The sequence below is a fragment of the Lynx canadensis genome, chromosome B3 (genome assembly GCF_007474595.2).
Source record: "Lynx canadensis isolate LIC74 chromosome B3, mLynCan4.pri.v2, whole genome shotgun sequence".
In the NCBI taxonomy this organism is placed as follows: Eukaryota; Metazoa; Chordata; class Mammalia; order Carnivora; family Felidae; genus Lynx; species Lynx canadensis.
This window is the reverse complement of record NC_044308.2, coordinates 39187442-39211368: the sequence shown is the minus strand read 5'-3', so window position 1 is coordinate 39211368 and position 23927 is coordinate 39187442. Positions and strand designations below refer to the sequence as shown.

The following is a 23927-nucleotide window of genomic DNA, read 5'->3' as shown; positions in this document are numbered from 1 at the left end:
AGAGGAGTGTGTCACTCTTACTCTTGGGGTTGTGAGTTCGAGCCCCATGTTGGATGTGGTGATTACTTAAAAATAAAATCCAGAAATTCTGGATAAAGGAAACTAGAAAGCTGTTAGTTCACCTGCTTCGTCCTTCCATACATTTGGAAGGGTGATAATATCAAGAAGGAATACTACTAATGAGTGCCAACAACTCATGTTTTCTTTGATTCTTTAACTCACTAGCGATCAAAAGAAAAAGATAAAATAAAAAAATTATTTTAACAAACCGGAAGGAAAGTATAAAAAGAGGGAAAATGTAATTTATTACCATAATAAATACAGTATATACCAATTCACCACCCTGAATTTCAATTTTTAAAAATACTATGTCATTGGGGTTGCCTGGGTGGCCCAGTTGGTTAAGCGTCCGACTCTTGGTTTTGGCTCAGGTCACGACCTCATGATTCATGAGTTCGAGCCCTGTGTAGGGTTCTACGCTGACAGTGCAGAACCTGCCTGGGATTCTCCATCTCCCTCTCTCTCTGCCCCTACCCTCCTCATGCTCTCCCTAAAAATAAAAAAAATAAATAAATAAAAATTATGTCATGTAACATCAACAACTGGCGAAAAAAAGGATAATACTTTAATATCTAAAGAATTAAATATTCCTGGTAATGAGTGAAATGTTCCTGATAAAGAATATTAGACTCTATCAATCCCATATATAAAATGGCTTTTATGCACAAAGTACATCCCATATTTACTTGGTTAGGCATTCTCTGAAAAAAAGCTTTTTGACAGCATATATACTTTATAATAGAAAAGTATTCAGGGTGCCTGGCTGGCTCAGTAGGTTAGGTGTTCGACTTCAGCTCAGGTCATGATCTCATGGTTTGTGAGTTGGAGCCCTGCATTGCACTCTCTGCTGTCAGCGCAGAGCCTGCTTGGGATCCTCTGTCCTGCTCTCTCTCTGCTCTTCCCCTGTACACTTGCGCACAGGCATTCTCTCTCTCTCAAATGTAAACCTTAAAAGAAGTATTTTTTTGCTGTAATATATTATCATTTTATATTATTTTTTTATTATCTATTTAATAGAACACCATCTTTTCTAATGGTTTAGGCACTTGAGGTTTTGACATACGTGACAAGACTAGAATTAATGTAAGGTTAGAGAATTCAATCAAAACGCTTTAATATGAAACACGCTTAGTAAAAATGGAGAAGAACCTATTGCACATATACATATTTAAGTTGTAAAAGGTGTACTAGCTTTTGGGCTTTACTAACAGACTAACTTGTAGTTACTGTAAGTATGTCCTGTGAATGCAGTGTGTTCAGTGCATCAATTTCCTTTTCCCTGAATAGCATAAGTATGATTCAACTGAAAATAAGGTATATGAGCAAACAACTGAATTATAAAAAAACTATGAAAAGATAGCTCCAGTAGCTACAACTTAAATATTATTCCAATAAAAAGAGAGGAAAACTTATAAAACCCTTATATTCTAAAAGTATAAAGGTGATAAAATCATTTATAACTTAAAAGTTATTTAATTCTTTTTGAAGTACTAGTGTACTAATAGTATTACACAAGACTAGAAACAGAATTGGAATACTATACCAAGGTATAGTATTCCGATTCAATTTGTGATTTCACCTGTACTCATCTGGAAAATGGTAAATAAATTTTTGTTTTGTTTTTTTAATGGTTATTTTTGAGATAGAGAGTGCTAGCGGGGGAGGGACAGAAAGGAAGGGGGACAGAGGATCCTAAGTGGGCTCTGCACTGACATCAGTGAGCCCACTGCAGGGCTTGAACTCACAAAAATGTGAGATCATGACCTGAGCCAAAGTCAGACACTCAAATGACTGAGCCACCCAGGCGTCCCTAAATTTTTCTGTTTCTAACCTCCATTTCCCTTCTGCTAAATTTCTACATAAGATTATAATGTTTCTTAAATATTTAAAGATCTGAGGATTAAAGGTATAATTTCTTTACAGTACAAGCTCTCTAATACCCTAAATCTATTCCATTGGAGAATAGAACGGGTTGATTCAAAGATGGTATAATCCCAAAACAAAAACAATACAGCTCAAAAGAATTCTAATTCGCATTCATAAAATATACAATTACATACATATAATACGAAGTTGTAAATTACTGAGTAGAGAATCACTAAAATGTACTTACTGAGAAATGGTGTTGGTGTCTAGGTCAACACAACTGACATCTGGTGGAGGGTCATAGAGATCAAAGTATCTTGAATCAATTCCTACTATGAATGGACATGGTGCACTCAAGACATCTGCTAAAGCCAGTGGACAGAGAGGAACATATGGGCATGGCCAGTGGAAAGGGAAAATCATCTTGGATAAACAAAAGACAGGAGAACATTTAGCTGTTTGGCATTGAAGCATAATTTATCAGCACACACAAAAAACTGTATTTAAATATTCATACCTAAAGCCTAACACTTGATAACCAGTGAAATAATTACAACTAATATGAAGTGTCAGAAAATTAAAATTGTTTTTACAACATAAAAATTCATTACTCTCTGAATGTTAGTTAGGCTTTTAAAAAGTAGCTTTAAATTAGATGAATCAATTATGCTCAAAATGAAATTGACTGCCAATGACAAAACCTGTAATACTCACAGACACTAATGCTTCTGTCACACTAGTAAGCACGGAAGGGCGTAGGGAATGGATGAGAATCTTATGTTCTGTTACTGCAAACACAAGTAGTGTCACAGCATTTTCAGGGCCTAAATTTTGAAGTAGTGTTGAAAACTTGCCACCACTGTCAATCCAAACAAAAATATATAATTAAAAATATATATATTCAAATATCTCATTATCCAAAATAATGAAACAAGGTCATGATTGGGTTAGGATTATATTATATATTCAACTTTAGACGTGATTGCGGTCCTGATGTGTGGAAAACATTAGAAATATACTATGAAAACAATGAAGTTTTCTGAGGTTTCAAAATCATCAGATTTTTCTACAGTGTATTCAAAATGGAAAAATGAAAAGTCATTCTTTTTTTCAGAAAAAGATCTGCTGGGTAGATAATGTCCAAATAAAGGACTCAATCTATAGAGGGATGCTTTAGTTGAAAGCAAATTTTTTAATGAAATTTTTGTTAAATGGCTCACCTTTCATTGTTAATCGTCAGAAAAATTATGACTTACAGGCCCACCTCCCTTAAGGCAAGCACATACATTAAGATTTGGATTTACAAATAGATTATCTTTACTATTGTAATGAAAAGAGTAATATGAAATTGAGAGGTAGGAAGTGATGGTATATACATACAAAGCAAATTTATAACCCAAACTGAGACATTCTGTGTGGTAACAAAATACTGGACTAAGTAATTCAGTAAGCCAATCAGTATGTTGTCTATATAATTGGCTAAATAATTGGCTTCACCAAATTAACTTTTTAATTTTTATTTTTGTATTAAAAACTTTTTAAATGTTTATTTATTTTTGAGACAGAAAGAGACAGAGTGAGAGTGGGGGAGGGCAGAGAGAAAGAGAGAGAGGGATTACTGTCAGCACAGAGCCCAATGCGGGGCTCGAACTTAAAAATCTAAGATCATGACCTGAGCTGAAGTCGACGCTTAACCGACTGAGCCACCCAGGCGCCACTTAACTTTTTTTTAAATAAAGCAGAACTAGTAACAATTCTCTTGGAGAAAGGAAAACACATCCACAAAAAACTTGTGCACGTTGGTAGCAGAATTATTCATTGTAGGCAAAAGTAGAAACAACCCAAATGTCCCTCAACTAATGAATGAATAAATAAAAAGTGATCTATCCATACAATGGAATATTTGTTGGAAACAGAAAGGAACAAAATATGATAACATTGATGAACTTCAGAAACATTATAAGTGAAAGAAGCCACACACAAAAGGCTACATATTATATAATTCCATTTATGTGAAATCTCCAGAATAGGCAAATCCCTAGAGACAGAAAGTTAATCAGTGGTTGCCTTAGGCTGGCGAGGTGTGTTTGTGCACACACATGTGTGTGTGTGCATGTGTGTATTTGCGTGAGTAGAAATGGCAGAAATTCTTTTTAGAGTGATGTAAATGTTGTTTATAGTGATCTCCATATATCTCTATTCACAGAGTGAATATAACCATTGAATTGTACAATTTAACTGGGTGAATTGTACAGTATGTGAATTATATCAATAAAGCTGTTACCAAAATAAAAAAAAGGCCTCTTGGGTAATTTAGGATCTTTTTATACATAGTCACAGTCAGTATTTCTAGTTTATTTTTCACTCAAACAAAGGTTAAGAAAACACTGGCTGCTCTGGACTGAGACCTAGTGATGAAATAATCTGCAATTCTTACAAAATTAATGTCAAAGATGGCAGCTGGTCTCCCTCAGGTATGTGCTACAAAATAACTTAATTATATTGTAATGATTTCTCTGCTAGAAAATTACACTGCTAATTAAATTTCAAGAACTGATACTTTAGAAAAAAATTATTTCATAATTTCTTGGAACTTTTAAGGGATGAAATACATTATTTTATTCCATGGTTAGTATTTATGAGTACCATTTTATTAGGGGGTTAAATTTAAAATTAATTACGTTTGAATGTTCTTCAGAGGGTATTTAAAGTTAAAAACCATTGTTTTCATAATCTATATACACATATACTTATTTATGCAATAATAAGTACTTGATAATAAATGGATACACAAAATACCAAACTATTGTAAAGGTTTTTCTTTTTTCTTTAAGTAAAAGGAATTTAGATAACAAACAATTAAATGAGAAGTCTTTCCATCAACATTTGCAATTTTTCCTAGGAAAGAGAAAATATTTGAATGTCACTTTAGCTCACACTAGATTTAGAGAAACATAAATAGAAAGGAAATTCTACTTGCCTTAGTGGAAGAGGTGAAGAAACAGGTTGACTGAGAATCAGATTATCATGTGGTGATAACTGGAAGAAGATTTACAATAAAGTGTTTGAAATATAAAGATGAGCTTTAAAACACCACTTTCTGGTAAAAAAACTTTTTTGGCTAATGCTGACATCCATCAAGTTTCAACATAACCATTAACCTGTATAGGAACTGTTTATATCACTTAATAAGATCTCGAAAAGTACATCCTAACCACTGACCTAACTACTAACTTCCCCTACTCTGAATTCTCTTTTCTCCTGTTCCTCAATGTTCCCCTAATATCATTTTAACAAAATTTTATTGGGAGACTAAATTATTCATTTAGTACCACAGAGTCAGGGCTAGTAAACCTATATGGTCTCCAGGGCAAATCCACAGGCCATCTGTGTTTATAAATAAAGTTTTATTGGAACACTAGCCATGATCATTTGTTCAGGAATTATCTATAGTGCTTTTGTGCAATAAGAGCTGAGTAGTTTTGACAGAGACAGGATGGCCTATAAAGACTAAAATATGTACTGTTTGGTCCTCAAAAGAAAAAATTTACCAACATATATATATGTGTGTGTGTATATCCTGGCACTAAATATCAAGAAGAGAGGGAGGATATGTGGATATACAGACTGATTATAAAGATTACAAAAATGACTTTTTTTCTAGACATTTTATCTGTACCAATATAATAATGCAATTATTTTTATCTACATTTTCAAATTTATGCACATTTCCACAAATTTGTAAATACCTATTTGCCAAATACTTCTAATTTTGAATGACACCGCACTCCCATTAAGGGTTGTGATAAATACAGTAAGGCACATATAGTGATAACACATAAAAATATTTTCTTTATATAAATCACTTTGTAAATGGTGACTAAATAAACAGATATCTTACAAATCAAGACCATAAACAAGAAATGTAAACAAAAGAGAAAAGATAGTCAATTGGGAAAAGAGATAGGGAAAAAAATTATTCATTTTGAACTTCCCCATCACAAAGATATGAACACTTCTCCCTGCATAATATATGAAAGCACACCACTTTTTCTTCTATCTATTCTAAAAAAAAAAAAAAAAGAAAAAATATGTACACACACACACACCACACACACACACACACACACACACACACACACACACCCCTTTGGGAATAAATGCCAAAGACACAAACTTTCAATTACCTATAACAAATTTAGGGAAAGAAGTCCCTTTTGGTGTGTTCAAAATGTCTACTGTTGTCTACTTTAACTCTTCAACCTTTTACCTAAGGGGAAACATTAGATGTCTGTCTGGGAGACAATTAATAAAACAATAAGGGCCCAAATTCCAACATGAACTACCATCTGGTTCTCATTTGATCTTTTCCTCCATTTAAAATTGTTATTCTTATGGTACGTTTTGACAGGGCTAATAATCATTTACTAAGGCACTTACATCAAGAAAATCTTACCTGAACTAAAATCCGCGGCCTCTGAGGAGATGGAAAAGGAACTTTATGCATAAAATGAGAAATATGCCTTAAAAACAAACAGACAAAAACCCAATTGATTCCAAAGTGAACACCATATACTATAAAGGTCAGCATGTCACCACAAGTCCAAGTTGAGTCAAATGCTCTGTGTACTTATAATTTCGAAATCCCTGGTGCTACAAAAACAAGTGAACAAACTCCAAAAATCATTTGTCCCATTAAAGTTGCTTCTACCTAACTCCAGTGGCTTTTCATATTAATAGTTCCTCAGGTTCAACAATGTTTGTGTTATCAACGTCTCAAAAGCCAGTTTAACTTTTACCTCTTCCTCAATAGATAATATACAACATATTATGTGGACAGTGATCAAAGAACTTAATGATTGTTTTGTTGTTGTCACAGAATGACATTTTTCCTTGAAATAACAATTGATAAAGTTATCCAATGTTAGGTATTCAGCAACTATTGCTTCAAGAAAAATAACTCATAAGAGCTCCTGGCTGGCTCAGACAGTGAAGCGTTGTGACTCTGAATCTTGGGGTTGTGAATTCAAGACTCACATTTGGTGCAGAGATTGCTTAAAAATGAAATCTTTAGGGAAGCCTAGGTGGCTCAGTCAGTTAAGCATGTGACTTCAGCTTAGGTCATGGTCTCACGGTTTGTGAGTTCGAGTCCCGCATCGGGCTCTGTGCTGACAGCTCAGAGCCTGGAGCCTGCTTCAGATTCTGTGTCTCCCTCTCTCTCTGTCCCTCCCTTGCTTTCACTCTGTCTCTCTAAGAAATAAAATGAAAACATTAAAAAAATTTTTAAAAAATGAAATCTTTAAAAAAAAGAAGAAGAACTCATAGTATTATTGCCAGTAATTCAATTCAATTCTAATTCAAAAAATAAAATTTTAAGTGAAAATCTAATTTCGCCACCATGTACTTGATAACTTCTTGATACTGAAAAAATTTTTCTGATGAAATTGGTGGTTCTATTAACAAATGAAATTTATCTATGTTAAACGCCATGAACTGGTATTTCCAAATGACCAACATATGATGCTACAAAACCATGCATGTGTAAAAGTTCCACTTAGAGTGAGAAAAATCAATAGATTTTAATGTAACAGAAAAAGTCCATTACTAAAGCTTTAGATTACACACTGTGAATAACCTATAACAAACTTCACTTGTCAAATTTGGGGCAGTGTCAAAGCAGAAATTCCACACAATTTTCTGAAAAGGCTATTCGAATACTCTCCCTTTTCCTACCTACATACCTGTGTGAGGCCAGGTTTTTTTCATATACTTTTACCCAAACAACATATTGCAACAGATTGAATGCAGAGGCATCCATGAGAACCTAGCTGTGTTCAATTAAGCCAGACATTAGAGATTTGCAAAAATGTAAAAAATGACTCTTCTCTGGGGCGCCTGGGTGGCGCAGTCGGTTGGGCGTCCGACTTCAGCCAGGTCACGATCTCGCGGTCCGTGAGTTCGAGCCCCGCGTCAGGCTCTGGGCTGATGGCTCGGAGCCTGGAGCCTGTTTCCGATTCTGTGTCTCCCTCTCTCTCTCTGCCCCTACCCCGTTCATGCTCTGTCTCTCTCTGTCCCAAAATAAATAAATAAACGTTGAAAAAAATTAAAAAAAAAAAATGACTCTTCTCACTAATTTTTTTTAAAAGAGTTATTTAAAAAAAATACTTGTTAACATGTAATTATTTTAAAATATAAATATTTTCTCCATTTTAATTTCTATTGTAGCAATTATTGGCAGATATAACACATAAAAAAAGTTCTTCAGGGGTCCTCATTTTTTAAGAGTATAAAAGGGTCCTGACACCAAAAAAAAAAATTTGCTAACTGCTAGAGCAAAATACTGAGATGAGAGTGAAAAAGAGTAATATTGTACACTGAATGTTCTTATGATAATTCTATCACTTCCCAACAATCACTGAACAACTTCTTAACAATACAAAAGAGGTGGGGCACATGGTTGGCTCAGTCAGTTAAGCGTCTGACTTCAGTTCAGGTCATGATCTCACGGTTTGTGAGTTTGAGCCCTGCACAGGGCTCTCTGCTGTCAGGGCAGAGCCTGCTTCAGATCCTTAGTCTCCATCTCTCTGCCCCTCTCCTGCTCTTTCTCTCTCTCCCTCCCTCTCAAAAATAAACATTTAAAAAAAAAATACAAAAGAGTTTAAGTGACAGATGGTATAAAATAAATAATCAAATAGGCATGAAGATATTTGGATCTCATTTGCAACAGATCTTATTGCATAAAACATTATTCACTTTTAGTGATTTTAAGGTAAATCACTGAATTTTTACAAAGAATAAAGAATGCATTTATCTAATTTTTTCTTTAAATTCATGATGTCTAAAAGTAGTAGGGAATATTTTTAAAAGTTCATGATAAACCCAAATTATTTGGAAAATAAGAATTCCAAAACCAGCAAAAACAAAACAAAACAAAAAACCAAAAAAACAAAACAAAACAAAACAAAAAAAAGCAGTTAGGATCTCCAAACTTCACAAGAGCATCAAAAAATGAAATATTCATTTCATTCTGTTAGAGATATATTTAAAATAATGTGGCTGTAAAAGTATAATAGAGAAAGATTACCTAATTGAAATAACCAAATTCTTTTTTTCAAATAACTCTTGAGAAATCTAGTTTCCATATAAAATTTACTGAATTACCAGTTCAAATATACCACACATAATGGAATTATCTGCTAAATTTTGAACCAAGAAGGATTCTGACTTACTTCTCAATTGGAAGGACATGAGGTCCAGAGATAGAATAACGATACAGAAAAGTCAGAAACTTCCTGAATGCATCAAAAAAAGGCCAGTGAGAAAGAAGACAGATGCATTTATTAGTGTGAATTGTTTTGGAACTATCAGATTTCCCATCTGCTGATGATGCTAAACCCAAAAGAAGTCTCTGTTTTTCTGTGAGATTTTCCTCAGAGTATGGTTCATAAAACTGAATAGCAGCACCATAGACCTGGAAAACAAGAAATATATTTAATAAATACACCTTATATGATTTATTCAAATCATATCATTAAATATTTAATGGAGGAGCCATTACGAGCTAGGCCATTAAAAGCCTTTTAGATGCCCATGAGCCAGGCAAGGTGCCAGGTAGCAGGAACACAGTGGTGAACAAACATCTCTCTTGGTTTCTCGGAGTATGTTTAAAAAAATAAAAAAGAAAAAAACAGAAAACACTACACAGTGCTACTCTCACATCTCATTATTGAAAAAAAAGATGTTTCAATTAAATCGAGTTTGTTTTCTGAAGAGTGAAAGCAACTGAATCAATATTCTCTATAACAAAATGACTGAAAATAATTATTTAGTAGACAATGGGACAGAATTCTAGACAAGGAAATATATATTCCAACTTCAGGCAATTCACTAAATTTCTCTGGACCTCAATTTCCCAATCTATAAAATGAGGATGTTAGACTAAATGATTTCCAAGGTCTTTTCCAACTATCATACTCTATGATTCTGAATAGCTTTGCATATATAATAATGTCTTTTGTATTACTCTCAAAGCATCTGGTTGACACAAAATGAAGCAATGAAAGATCATCATTTGATGATGAAAAAACCAATCTTTTACCATATTCACAAAAAAGCACTGGAGTGTATGGGACAGAATGAAATTTCTCTTTTCCTTTTATCTCTGAATATAGTTATTTTAACCAAGTGGAAGAGGTATGTGTAATAGATTCAATTTAACCAGTTTTTTTTTCCTACTGTTCCTTACATTATATAAAACTTAAGACCTGAAAATGTACAAGAGGGGCACTTGGGTGGCTCAGTCGGTTAAGCGTACGACTCTTGGTTTTGGCTCAGGTCACGATCTCTCAGTTTTCTGAGTCTGAGCCCCGCATCAGGCTCTGTGCTGGCAGTATGGAGCCTGCTTGGGATTTTCTCTCTCTCTCTCTCTCTCTCTCTCTCTCTCTCTCTCTCTCTCTCTGCCCCTTCCCTACCCATGCTGTCTCTGTCTCTCTCAAAATAAATAAACTTAAAAAAAAAAAAAGAAAATGTACAAGAAATTTGTCGACAGTTGTTAAAACACACAGTACCTTTTCAGCTGAGGCTCCAGTTAACACAAATGTAGAAAAAACAGGGAGAGGGTATTTGCTATTTGGTGGCCAACATTCAATAGTTGCACCCATTGGTAAACAAAATAGGGGAACAGATTCTGGGAGTGAGAAAGACTCATAATCTTCTTGAGGATATCTACAAATTAGACCTATAAAAACAATAATAAATATGAGGTCATCATCTCTTGAATTCAGGTACTCAAAATCTGAATGATGCTAAAATGTTTTATAACTACTTAACATTATATTACATACATGTTCATCAAATAGCTCTGAATGCTTCAGGAGAATACATCCAGATTTTTATCTTCAAACATTATAACTATTCATAATAACTAATTAATATTTATCAAGCTTCATCCATGAAGGCTAAGTAAGACAAACAAGAAAAGATCATCCTAAAGAAACATACACAGGTACAAACACAATCCTAAAACTTTAGTTTGTGGTCATACTACCTTGAAGCAAGTGAAAAACTCGTTTTTTGAAATTTTCAACACGGTTACCCATCTTCTTTTAAAATCAATCTTCCATTGAGTATCCAATAAATTTAAGGATGAGACAAAACAGAAAAAAAAAAAAAACCCCAAGGGTTGTGGTGCCAGTCCTGACACTAATACATTATAAGATTTCTTTTTCCTTAAATTTTACTAGCCTTCATAATACATGTATATATTAAGTATTCCATGAAAAATTATACTTACCAGCTTTGTAAGATATAGTGTTAGTCTTTGCCACTGATTTTTTATAACATAAGTACACTGCTGATCCCCACTGAATCAAAAAAAAAAAAAAAAAGGAAATATCATTTAACTTTAAAAGGTAGTAACTTAATAAAATGGACTCTTTGATATCTCCAGTACATATTATCTAAGATGTAGTAACAGATTTCTGTTAGGTATTTTCAGTTGGTTATTTTGTCATTATTTTATCAGAGTTTTTGCCCACTTTTCTTTCAGAAGTAATATTTCATGTTTTTTTCCCCACTGTAACAGCAATAACATGAGGAAAATTTGACTGTTTAAAATAATTAAGTCATGACAATTTAGATTTTATTCCAACTCCAAACTTTGGGCAGAACTGATTAAGAAATATCTAGGGGTGCCTGGGTGGCTTAGTCGGTTGAGTGTCCGACTTCGGCTCAGGTCATGATCTCACAGTCTGTGAGTTCAAGCCCCGCGTCGGGCTCTGTGCTGACAGCTCAGCACAGATTCTATGTCTCCCTCTCTCTCTGACCCTCCCCCGTTCATGCTCTGTTTCTGTCTCAAAAATAAATAAACATTAAAAAAAAAAAAAAAAAAGAAATATCTACCCATGGGTATACCTTCCTTTAGATTCCACAGCCTCTTTCTATAGCTCTTTATACCAAAATTAGGAGTTATAATTTCCTATATCTGTTTCTGTGTTTCCCATTCTCTCCTGAATCCATTCCCAATCAGGTTTTAATCGCACCATTCCTTAAAAGAACAATTTAACAACTTTAATGATGCCAAATTTAACAGTTGATTCCTATACTACATCTTCTCCAACCTCTCAGCAGATCTGGACAGCACTAATGACTCCCAAAACATGTTCTCGCCTTTTGAGGCATCACATTCTCCTGGTGCCTTCCCACTAAACCTCTGGCTACTCCTCAGTCTCCTCCTCCCTTTTTCCCTGATCATTAAATGTGATCTCTTCTTTCCTTTTCTTTCTGTGAATGATCTCATACATTTAGTCCCATCGTTTTGTAGAACAGCTACTCCCAAAGGAGTCTCAAATTTCTAGTCCCAGCTGCAACAGAGATGGGGAAGACTGTGGATAAAGCAGACTTGGGGGTTGGGGGTGAAGAAAAGGAGTTCAGTTTTAGACATAAGTTTGAAACATCTATTAGACATCCAAGTGAAGAATCAAATGGAGCTCAAGTGAGGTCTGAAATGAAGATGTGACTTGGGAGATTTGCTACTTGACATTAGATGATGACAGATACATGCACACAGACACTCCCTTACCTCCTCTGGGCTCAACTCCAAACAACACTTCATCAGAGAGCCCTTCCTTCATCACCTTATATGCAATAACAATCTTCCCTCTACCCTGTCCCGTCTTCCCTATCATCCCATCTTGCTTTCTTCTTCCTCCACAGCACTTACTACCACTCGGCATATTGTATATTGTCTTACTTATCAGTGCAAAGCCCAAAACGGGGCTCAATCCTATGACCCTGGGATTATGATCTGAGTCAAAATCGAGTTGAGCCGAATGAGGTTTAAACCTACTGAGCCACCCAGGGACCCCAGGATTTTATTTTTAAGTAATCTCTACACCCAACTTGGGGTTCAAACTCACCACCCTTAGATCAAGAGTCACATGCTCTACTGACTGAGCCAGCCAGGCACTCTATAAGTTAAACATTTAAAGCATTTCCAGAACAATGGTTCCTCTTTCTTTTTGCTGAACCTTGTGTGTGAAAAACTTCAGAAAACCCTCTTTTAGTTTTGATATCTGTGGTTCTTTTCCTCCAGAGTCCCATAACTTTTACTGTTATCTCCAAGTCCTTGTTTTTTATTTTTGAATATTCCTTTTGTTTTCTGCCATATTCAAGTGGTCATATAGTTCCCTTCTTATCATCACAAAGGTTATCATTGAGGGTTTTTTGTTATCCTGAAAAACTGGTTTATTGGGAATTGGAGTTGGGACTTATCAATAGAAAGTCTTATTTATACATTTGTACACATCTCAGAAACTAAAAGCCTAGTTCGCCTACATTCATAATATCCACTTGACGTTTATACATCCATTCTTTTGATGCAAAAATACTAAACCATTTATAAAAACAAAATGCCAACACGGTAATGAGGATAATTTAATGTCGTGAGCACAATTTAACACACTGGTCTGCTGGAGACACATGAAAAATATTTAGGAAAGCAAGAAAAATTTTTAGATGAAGAGTCAACATATTGCATCATTGTTCATAATTGATCCTCCCCGCAAAAGGGAAACAATCCAAGTGTCTATCAGTAGGTGAATGATTAAAATAAACTGTGGTTCATTTATTAATGAAATACTTTCCACTGGTTCAGATGAAGAAATAAAACCTGTATCAACTTTATTAATTTTCAAAAACATATTAATGAGTTAAAAAAAAGCAAATCACAGAAGAATATATTCAGTATATCACCGTTTATGTGAAATTTAAAAGTACACAAAGTAATAATATATATTTATAGATGTATAGTACAAAGTTTTTAAATACATGTGAATGAAATGCACTAGCTTCAGGCTAGTTGTTAACTCTGGAGGACAGAAAAGGATGGAAGATGAGGCTTTGGCTAAACCTGTAAATTTTTTTTTTTTTTTTTTTTTTTTACAAATTAAAACATTTGAAGCAAATATGTTAAGTTGTTTACATTTCTTAAATATAGGGGATGAGCACAGGGTGTTATAGTAGTCTCTTTTTAAAATTCCTTTTTAATGGCTATTTATTTTTGAAAGAGAGATAGAGCTCGTCAGGTGGTGGGGGTGAGGTGGGCAGAGAATCCCAAGCAGGCTCTGTGCTAACAGCAGCAAGTCCGACGCAGGGCTCGAACTCATAAACCGTAAGATCATGACCTGGGCTGAAGTCAGACACTAAACTGACTGAGGCACCCAGGCACCCTATTATAGTAGTCTCTTAATTACTAGAAACATATCTTAAAGTTGGGGCACCTGGGTGGCTCAGGTGGTTGGGTGACTGACTCTTGATTTCAGCTCAGGTCATGATCTCACAGTTCGTGAGACTGAGCATGGCATCAGGCTCTGTGCTGACAGCATGGAACCTGCTTAGCCTCCCTGTGCCCCTCCCCTCTGCTTGTACTTGCTCTCTCTATATAAAAAATAAAGATAGTAATAATAAAATCAAATAAATGTTTAACTTATAAATTCAGTACCCATTTGTGGTACACACTTTCAGATGTCTTTTTTTTTTTTTAGGAAATAGGTACATGATTTAATTACTTGCTTAGTTACTAACTCTACTTTTCTAAACAATCCTGATAAATCTTTTTTTTTTTTTTTAATTTTTTTTTTTTTCAACGTTTATTTATTTTTTTTGGGACAGAGAGAGACAGAGCATGAACGGGGGAGGGGCAGAGAGAGAGGGAGGCACAGAATCGGAAACAGGCTCCAGGCTCCGAGCCATCAGCCCAGAGCCCGACGCGGGGCTCGAACTCACGGACCGCGAGATCGTGACCTGGCTGAAGTCGGACGCTTAACCGACTGCGCCACCCAGGCGCCCCTAAATCTTTTTTTTTTTAATGAACATTTTTTTTTAATGTTTATTTATTTTTGAGAGAGAGAGAGTGAGCAGGGGAGGAGCAGAGAGAGAGAAGGACACAGGATTTGAAACAGGCTCTGTGCTGCCAGCCTGATATGGGGCTTGAATCACGAACTATGAGATCATGATCCGAGCTGAAGTTGGACGCTCAACTGACTGAACCATCCAGGCTCCCCTCAAATATGAACATTCTTAAATGGTTGTAAAACAAAAGCCATTTGGATATAATATTTTAAAAAATACTCTCGATGAGTCAAAAACTGAGGAGATGGTCACAAATTTGCCAGAAATTAGCTGTGTGAATCAAAGCATCCAGACTAGCAGTTTTCAACCACATGAGCAGAGCACTTTTTAAGATCTTTTCTGGCTCTAAAATATGCTTCCATTGTAAGTCAGTCAAAGTCTAAATCATTTAAGTCTTACAGTCCAAAACTTGAAAACAAATAGTTCTTGAAAAGTCTTTCCACAAGCTTAATGGGAGGGTGCGGAAGATTCTTTTTGAGGCCAAAGCTATAAGCCTGGTACAAAATATCAGGTAGGAATTTGAGGAAAGATTCACCACACATCTCATGTCCATTACCTTGGTCTTTTGTTTTTTTCCCTGGTTTAGAAACCTGATAGATGACTTTCGTTCAAGCTACCTAACCTTCAAAAACAAGAGTCAGCTACATAACTATTGCTGGGTATTATCAACACATCAATAATTTAATCCCTACCACTTCCTAATTCTTTACATATACATTAGACAGATATGAACATAAGTCTTCTATATTGGATGTTTATTTAAAATTTTCTGAGTTAGAAGTCACTGTACATCTACTTCAAAGAACAAAATTTGCTTTTACCACCTTATAGTCGATGGAAACAAAGGTTGGTAACAAAAATAAGTCACAACCCACTACTTAAAAAAAGACATCAACTGCTAAGATCAGGCAAGTTTCCCTATACTCAGGACTGATATATGTATGGAGAAGAAAATAAACATTTAAGGGATTTTATTCCGGTAATATTTCTTAAAAATTTTAGGAGGAGCTTAAGTACTGGGCAAAAATAAAATTTAAAAAGCTCTTCCTTGGGGTGCCTGGGTGGTTCAGTCGATTAAGCGTCTGATTCTTGATTTCAGCTCAGGTCATGATCTTGGTTCAGGTCATGATCTCACGATTCATGAGATGGAGCCCTGTGTCAGGCTCTGTGCTGAGGGTGCAGAGCCTGCTTGGGATTCTCTTGCTCTCTCTGCCTGCCTCTCTCCCTCTCTCTCTCAAAATACACATTAAAAAAATTAAATTAAATTTAAAAAGCTCTTCCTTGCTGAATGTCAATTGTATCTCAATTGAAAAAATGAAACGAAAAGCTTTTCCCCAGACATTAAGTACACATAAAAGGGACTGATGAAGCAGAGTTAACCAAATTTATAGCTAATATTTATATAGCACTCTCTGTGTACCAGACAGTATCCTAAGTTAGTTAAAAATATTAATTCATTTAATCTTCACAAAAATAAAGTACAACTTTATCCCTATATCGTGAACGAGGAAACTGAGGCACAAAGAATCAAGGAACCTGTCTAATCACATATCTGGATTTCAAATCCACTAGCTTAGGTGGAGTCCATTTCCGTTCACACTGTGTTACATTCCTCTTCCTTCTTTTAGTAGAGAATAAATGCTCTCTGACAACATTGGGACCAATGTTTCAGGATAAGAAAACATAGAAAATTCCTATCTCCGGGTTCAGTTTCAATGCAGTAAGTCTACCTTGAGCACCCTGATTAACTAATAAAACCTAGAAACGGTTCTGATGACATTATCAATTTACTTTGTGTCAAAACCCAACAAATCCACAAAATAAATGGAAAATTCACCAATGGGAAAATGGCAAATTACCTGTGAGCCTGCATAATCTTGCTAAAATTCCAAACCAAATCTGAAATGATATTAAGCAGGACATTGTATCATAAAAGCTTAAAAACCCTTCTTACGGGGTGCCTGGGTGGCTCAGTCAATTGAGCATCAGACTTTGGCTCAGGTCATGATCTCACATTTCATGGGTTAGAGCCCTGTGCTGACATGGAACCTGCCTGGCATTTTCTCTCTCTCCCTCTTTCTCTGCCCTTTCCCTGCTCATGCTTTCTCTCTCTCCCCCAAAATAAATAAATAAGCTTTAAAAATTAAAAAAAAAAAACTCTTCTTGACATCACTATCAATACCACATAAGGCTTGTAAAACTGTTTGCTACCATGATCTTTTTTTTCCATCATAATCTCTCCAACTATCACATGTTATCACCAAATCAAAATAATATGGAAGGATGGCACAAAAGGATAGGACATTTTGTGTGTGAATGGCTGTTGACAAAAAAAAAAAAAAATGGTCATCTAATTAGGGGTAACACTGCTGCAGATTATTCTTTTTCGATACAGTTTGGATCATGTCAATATCTATTTTTTGAATTACCTATTTAAAAATTTTAAACAAATACTGATACTACTTAAAGTTGCAGGTTTTTCTTAAAGAAAATTTTCTTAAAGAATTGAAAGATACAGATAATACACATTTAGTGCTTTCACACATCCCATGTGTACTGGGACACAGTTGTAAATTCATTTAATCATCACAATAACTTAGATGCTATTATCATCCTCACTTTACCATTGTGAAATCGATGCACAGAGAGACAAAGTAACTTGCCCAAAGTCACAGAGTCAGTGTCAGAATTAGGATTCATAGCCAGACACTCTGGATCCAGTCTGTGCTCTGAACCACTTGGCTATATTGACCTTAACCACTACAACACCAATCTATTTTACTGTCTTACTGAGGGAGTTAAAAATATTTTTCAGGGTCTCAAAATCTGTACTATATCCAGTCACATATCAATACACCCCGGTTCTTCCTCTTCTAGCTTTATCTAAACCTTCAGTGTTTCTCATGTTGCTAGCTTAACAGAAAAGAGAGTAAATAATAATTAAAAAAAAATCAACTTCCCATAATAAAAACTTAATAAATATGTATACAGTCTTAAATACTGGAGGACCTGAGTGGCTCAGTAGGTTAAGTATCTGACTCTTGATTTTGGCTCAGGTCATGATCTCACTGTTCATGAGATTGAGCCCCGCGTTGGGCTCTATGCTGACACTGAGGAGACTGCTTGGGATTCTCTCTTTTCTTTTCTCCCTCTCTCTCTATCCCTACCCGGCTCACACACACTCACTCTCTCTCACTCAAAATAAATAAATAAACATTTAAAAAATATCTTAGGGCGCCTGGGTGGCGCAGTCGGTTAAGCGTCCGACTTCAGCCAGGTCACGATCTCGCGGTCTGTGAGTTCGAGCCCCGCGTCGGGCTCTGGGCTGATGGCTCAGAGCCTGGAGCCTGTTTCCGATTCTGTGTCTCCCTCTCTCTCGGCCCCTCCCCCGTTCATGCTCTGTCTCTCTCTGTCCCAAAAATAAATAAACGTTGAAAAAAAAAATTAAAAAAAAATAAAAAATAAAAAAAAAATAAAAAATATCTTAAATCTCAGCAAAGTATTCATTTACATAGTTATAACAGGACAATGTACATATCTGTTTTGGGATAATTAAGAAAATAAGTTTGAAAATTTGTGATTAAAAATCCAACTATTTACAAAGTTATATTTAAAAAACCCAACACTTTCATATTTTGTTGGTAGGATTATAATTGGTTAAGCCTTTCTGGATAAAAATCTTAAAAGTAAAGCTTTGATCTACAAATTTCAGGACATATCATAAGGGAATAATTTAGCAATGCCGTATAGTGTTTAAGAGTTTGGTTCTAGAGTTCTATAGTTTGGGTCCGAATCTTGGTTCACTTGCTTACTGAAGGTATGAATGACCTTGGGCAAACAACCTTTTTAACTCTCAAATTTCCTTCTCTGTAAAATGTGGGTGGGAAACACTACCCAGGGGGTTGTGAATTAACTGAATTAATGGATATGAAATACTCAGAATAGTGAATAGCACATAAGAGCTCAACAAATGTAAATTATTCTATGGAAAATTTAGTTGTGATTATGTTCATAACAGCTTTGCTTATAATATAAATAAATTGAATCTAAATGTCTTACAATAGAAGATGGAGTAAATACATTGTGGCAAAATCCATTTAATGCAGTAATATTATGCCATTCAATGCAGTTATATATTAAATATATATATAATGCAGTTATATATTAAAATATGCTCAACCTCCACAATAACGAAAGGAATGCAAATTAAAATTAGAATGATTTCTTGCTTTATTAGTCAATAATTAAAAAGCGATTGATAACAACCATTTTTTTAAAGTAGGCTCCATGCCTAACATGGGGCTTGAACTCATGACCCTGAGACCAAGAGTCACATGTTCTGAGCCAGCCAAGCACCCCAAGGGAAAGGGAATTCTTTTTTTTTTTTTTTTTATGTTTGTTTATTTTTGTGAGAGAAAGAGACAGAGTGTGAGTGGGGGGAGGGGAGAGAGAGACACACACACACAGAATCTGAAGCAGGGTCCAGGCTCTGAGCTGTCAGCACAGAGCCCAATGCGGGGCTCAAACCCATGAACCGTGAGATCATGACCTGAGCCAAAGTCAGACGCTTAACTGACTAAGCCACCCAGGTACCTCAGGAAAGGGAATTCTTATTGAAAGTGCCACAACCCTTTCAGAGCAATGTGTCAACACTTTTCAAAATGTACAGCATACCCAGGGACCCATCAATTCCACTTATTTATTCTTCCAGAGACATTCCAATAAATACACAAAGAAAAAGGTACAGGCTTGATCAAAGCAGCATCACTAATAATGGGAAGAACTGGAAATAACTTGTAATCATTACTCTTTATTCTTATTTTCTGGAATAGTATATAATTATTGTAAGAAATAGAGAGTTCTATTAACTCATGAAGGTGGATAGTGGAAAAAAGCTTCTGTCAGAATATATAGAAAGTTCCAATTTTTGAAAAATAAAGGATGAATTCATTCACATTATGTACATTGCACACATATCTGAAAGGACAAAAGGCCTGAAAGGACACAAGCCAAAATCATTAATTGGTAATCCTGGAAAGGGATTACAAAAGATGAAAGTAAGAACAAGAACTTTCACTTCATAGGCCTACAATTTGCTCCCCCTCTCAATGTTTTGGGGGGCGGCACACATTTCTTTTTAAAATTTAAAACAGCAATAAAAGAACAAAGACAATTACAGATCATGCATAGCCTTAAGGCTACTGAAAGGACTTTGACTAAGAGTGAGATGGGAAGCCATTAAGGGTTGTAAGCAGAGGAGTGAACAGGATCCAATTTATGTTTTACAAGGATCGCTCTTGCTGCTACATGATGAATAGGCTGTAGGAAGAAGTAGAAGCCTTGATCAGTTAGACCAGGGATCTGGCACACAATGGCCTGCATTTGACCCAAGGCCTGTTTTTGTACACCTGAGCTAAGACTAGTTTTTAATTTTTAGGGGTTTAAAAAAAAGAATATGTGACAGAGACTGTATATGACCCACAAAACTTATTATTTAGCCCTTTATATGAAAATTTGCCTGTCTCCTAAATTAGAATACTATTGCAACCATCCTGTTAAAAGGGGATTATGGCTTGGACCAGAGTTGTAGCAATGGAGAGTCTGAGTATGTTCCGAAATTGGAGTCAACAGAATTTACAGAAGAATTGGATGAAAAGTAGAAGAGAAAGGTTAAGGATTACTTCAAGGTTTTTAGCCTGAGTAACTAGAAGAGTACAATTTTCACTGCATCATATAGAGATTAGGGCAAAGGGAAGGAGTTAGCAAAGGCAGAAGTGGAATGATGGGTAAGGTAGGAGGAAAGAGCTACAGAGTACTCAGGAAGAGAATCCATCTTATCTTCCTGCCACTGTTTCAAGAAAGAAGTGATCAGCTATGTCAAAACCTACTGAAAAATTACAAATGAAAACCACTGAATTCAACAGCAAGAGCAATATTGGTGGAATGGTAGAGACAAAAGCCTAAGCTAGAGAGTCAAAGTGAGGAAGGGGACAGAATATAGTCACGTCTTTTGAGATGTTTTACTGCAAAGGAGAACAATGAAATGAGGCAATAGACAGAGGCAAACATACGAGTCAAGAAGTTTTGTAAAGATGGGAAATACTGCAGTAGGCTTTGCGTGCTGGAGTAAATAATGCAATAGAGAAAGACCAATGATTCCTAAAAAGTAGAAACATTGCTGAAGCCATGTCTTCAAATACGTAAGTATGTGGGATCTGGCACACAAGTGAAGGGGTTAACCTTGGCTAGTGTATTACTTTTCCAGTAAGGGGAAACATATTCTTTAAATTGGAAGAAAAAAAAAAAGCAAATTGCTTTTTGCACAGTTCCTTTTGAAAGTACAACTATTTTCCCAAAAAGGAAAGATCCACTATCTTTAAAAACATATTTTTTAATTCAGTTATTATGCTCTGCTGTTTTTCAAAGATTTTAAATCGTGTTCTTTTCATAAGTGGCTAATTTTACCAGTACAAAACAAGTCACTTACCATACTGTTATTGAGATTCTTGTCGACTTTGCAAAATGTGTGTGGTGGGCTTTCTCCTTTACTGGGTACGATAATACATATGTCTGTGACAGCCAACGTATTCTGAGTCATGTTTTCAGAGGCTCTTCGGTAAGTGATATAAATTTTTTGTGATGAGGTACTGCCACTAATATTTGCAGGGCGTCCATACGGAGTACTCTGAATAATTTCACACCCTTGTTTCAATCTTTCTTTCCAGTCGTATAAAACCCTAAAACAAAAATACATAAATAACTACACAAATGCAAAACATCTTCATATAGGATAGGTAATATTTTCAGGTATCATCAACTGATCCTTAAATGTAGCAGATATTCCAATCTTACAGCAAGTCTGAATTGAACCATCCCATGTAAAACTAAAGGGTAACGGTTTCCCTGCCCAAAATTAAAATAATGTAAGGAAAAGTCAGATTACCTCTTAGGTTTGTTGGCATAAACCACATAAAGGCAAGGATTAAGTGCAGACGCACCTGCTGTGGCACTCCATTTAACAGATGTGTTTATTTTTGTCTCTAAAACCAAGCATCTTTTTTAGAAAAAGCAACTTGGTTTTAGCCAAAGTTATAATTTTACAAAAGGCTCCTTGCCAGACAGTATAGAACCTGCTTACACACTTTTACTTCCAACGCTTCCCTCAGGTTTAAGAGACAGTTTTAGGTTTTCAAAAGAGAAAATAACCTCAAATCCACCTTTAATCGAAAGGATGGGTGAAAGACATAGGCTTTTTTTTCTTCTTCTTTTTCTTTATTGTGGTAAAATGGTAGGATTTTATTAAAGGGCAGGCCAGGCATCTGTTCCTTAAGTCTTCTAAAAAGTACTTGGGGATACAAGGAAAATGTCATACTGGAGTAACAACAGTCTATTCCCTCAGAGAATTCACTGATTTGTACTTGGCATGAGCCAATGAAAATTTAAAGCTCTACTATACTGAGTGTGTTTCTGCATTTGCTATAAAAACTGTTGTAACAGGCAATATCCTCAACATCAGTCAGTATTTCCTTTTATAAAATCCCATAATTCAAATAAAATTAAGTGCCAAAAACTGGTCAAATTATTTCACTGTAATATAATTTTTAATTTCCCTTTATGTCATGACCATCTGCAAACTTAAAGAAATTTTTCTCTGAACATTCTATTTTGAAAATTTGGAGTTAGATTTGATAGTTACAATTATAGCAACTATGTTTATCCTAATGTTAGCTTAAATGCTTATTCTTCCCTCTCTCCCTTTTGATCTTGCTTTTCTGTTTTGTTTTCTTTAATCTTTAAAAAAAAAGGCACTATAACAGAGAGAAATTAAACACACTTCAATTCCAATTTCTACTACTGGCTACTAGCTGTATTCTCTTGGGCAGATATTTAACCTCTCTGAGCCTTGTACTAATCAGAGAGGCTACAACATTGAAAAATCTAACTCACATGGGCACCTGGGGGGCTCAGTGGGTTAAGCATCTATCTTTAGCACAGATCATGATCTCACTGCTCATGGGTTCAAACCCCACATGGGGCTCTGTGCTGACAGCTCAGAGCCTGGAGCCTGCTTCAGATACCATGTCTCCCTCTCTCTCCGCCCCTCCCCTAATCTCTCTCTCTCTCTCGCAAAAATAAATAAATATTAAAAATAATCTAACTCAGAGGATCTTGACAGAACTGGAAAATAGCTGCTCAACTGAAAATAAGAAATCTAAATATAACACAAACCACCACCAACAAACTACCATCACCTCCAATTTTTTAAAGATATGGAATATATATTTGATAACTATTTTCTTTAATCAGGTATTGTGTTATTAAATCCAGTACTTGCATTACTACTTTTGATTTTTAAATTGTTAGGAACTTTTCTTGTCTAACTAAACTAAGCTTTTCAAAGGCTGTTAAAAAATGATGCTCTCTCCTCCCCAATGACAACAAGTTAGGATAGTTGTAAGGGTGGTTAATTTGGGGTGTCTGGGTGGCTCAGTGGGTTAAGTGTTTGACTCTTAGTTTCAGATCAGGTCATGATCTCATTGTTCATGGGACTGAGTCCCAAGTTGGGCTCTGCTCTGGGTATGGAGCCTGATTGGGATTCTCTCTCCCTCTCTCTCTGCCCCTCCCCCCTTCTCAAAATAAATTTTTAAAAATTAAAAAAAAAAAAAGGATGGTTAATTTACATTCCAGTTTAAGTTCTTCACTATTGGAGAATCCTTCATGTGCTTGGAAAAGTCCTCATCTCTAAACTAGGAAACTTCAACACCTTAACGAGAATCTGCAACATTCCCTTCATTTTATCCACAAGTTAGAATTGTGATGATGATCAGTGATCATAGGAGCAAATTACCTAATCTTTTGAAAAGAAGATCTAACAACTGGCTTACTTTCCCAAGCCATTTACTAAATATATAAGCTTTAGAAGAAGCAATATAGTAGCTGTTCTGAAACCAACTTAAAATTACTATAATTCATTCATGAATTAATAGAACCAAAATTATTTTTTTTTTAGGTAGGCTTCATGCCCAGCATGGAGTCCAACATGGAGCTTGAACCATGACCCCGAGATCATGACCTGAGCTGAGATCAAGAGT

At 35.5% G+C, this 23927-nt stretch overlaps 1 protein-coding gene across 7 annotated transcripts in view; it reads right to left on the bottom strand.

Annotated features, from left to right (window-relative positions):
- The window catches only part of DENND4A (DENN domain containing 4A), a 130922-nt gene that overhangs the window by 65939 nt on the left and 41056 nt on the right, over positions 1–23927 (bottom strand). For all 7 annotated transcript variants that reach the window (XM_030317893.1, XM_030317897.1, XM_030317894.1 and 4 more), the window contains exons 4-11: positions 21323–21572; positions 11219–11288; positions 10494–10663; positions 9156–9397; positions 6383–6449; positions 4907–4965; positions 2641–2785; positions 2174–2349 (exon numbers count right to left, since the gene is read on the bottom strand). In XM_030317893.1, the coding sequence (XP_030173753.1) occupies positions 2174–2349; positions 2641–2785; positions 4907–4965; positions 6383–6449; positions 9156–9397; positions 10494–10663; positions 11219–11288; positions 21323–21572 (1179 nt within the window). The remainder of the gene's footprint in view (positions 1–2173; positions 2350–2640; positions 2786–4906; positions 4966–6382; positions 6450–9155; positions 9398–10493; positions 10664–11218; positions 11289–21322; positions 21573–23927) is intronic.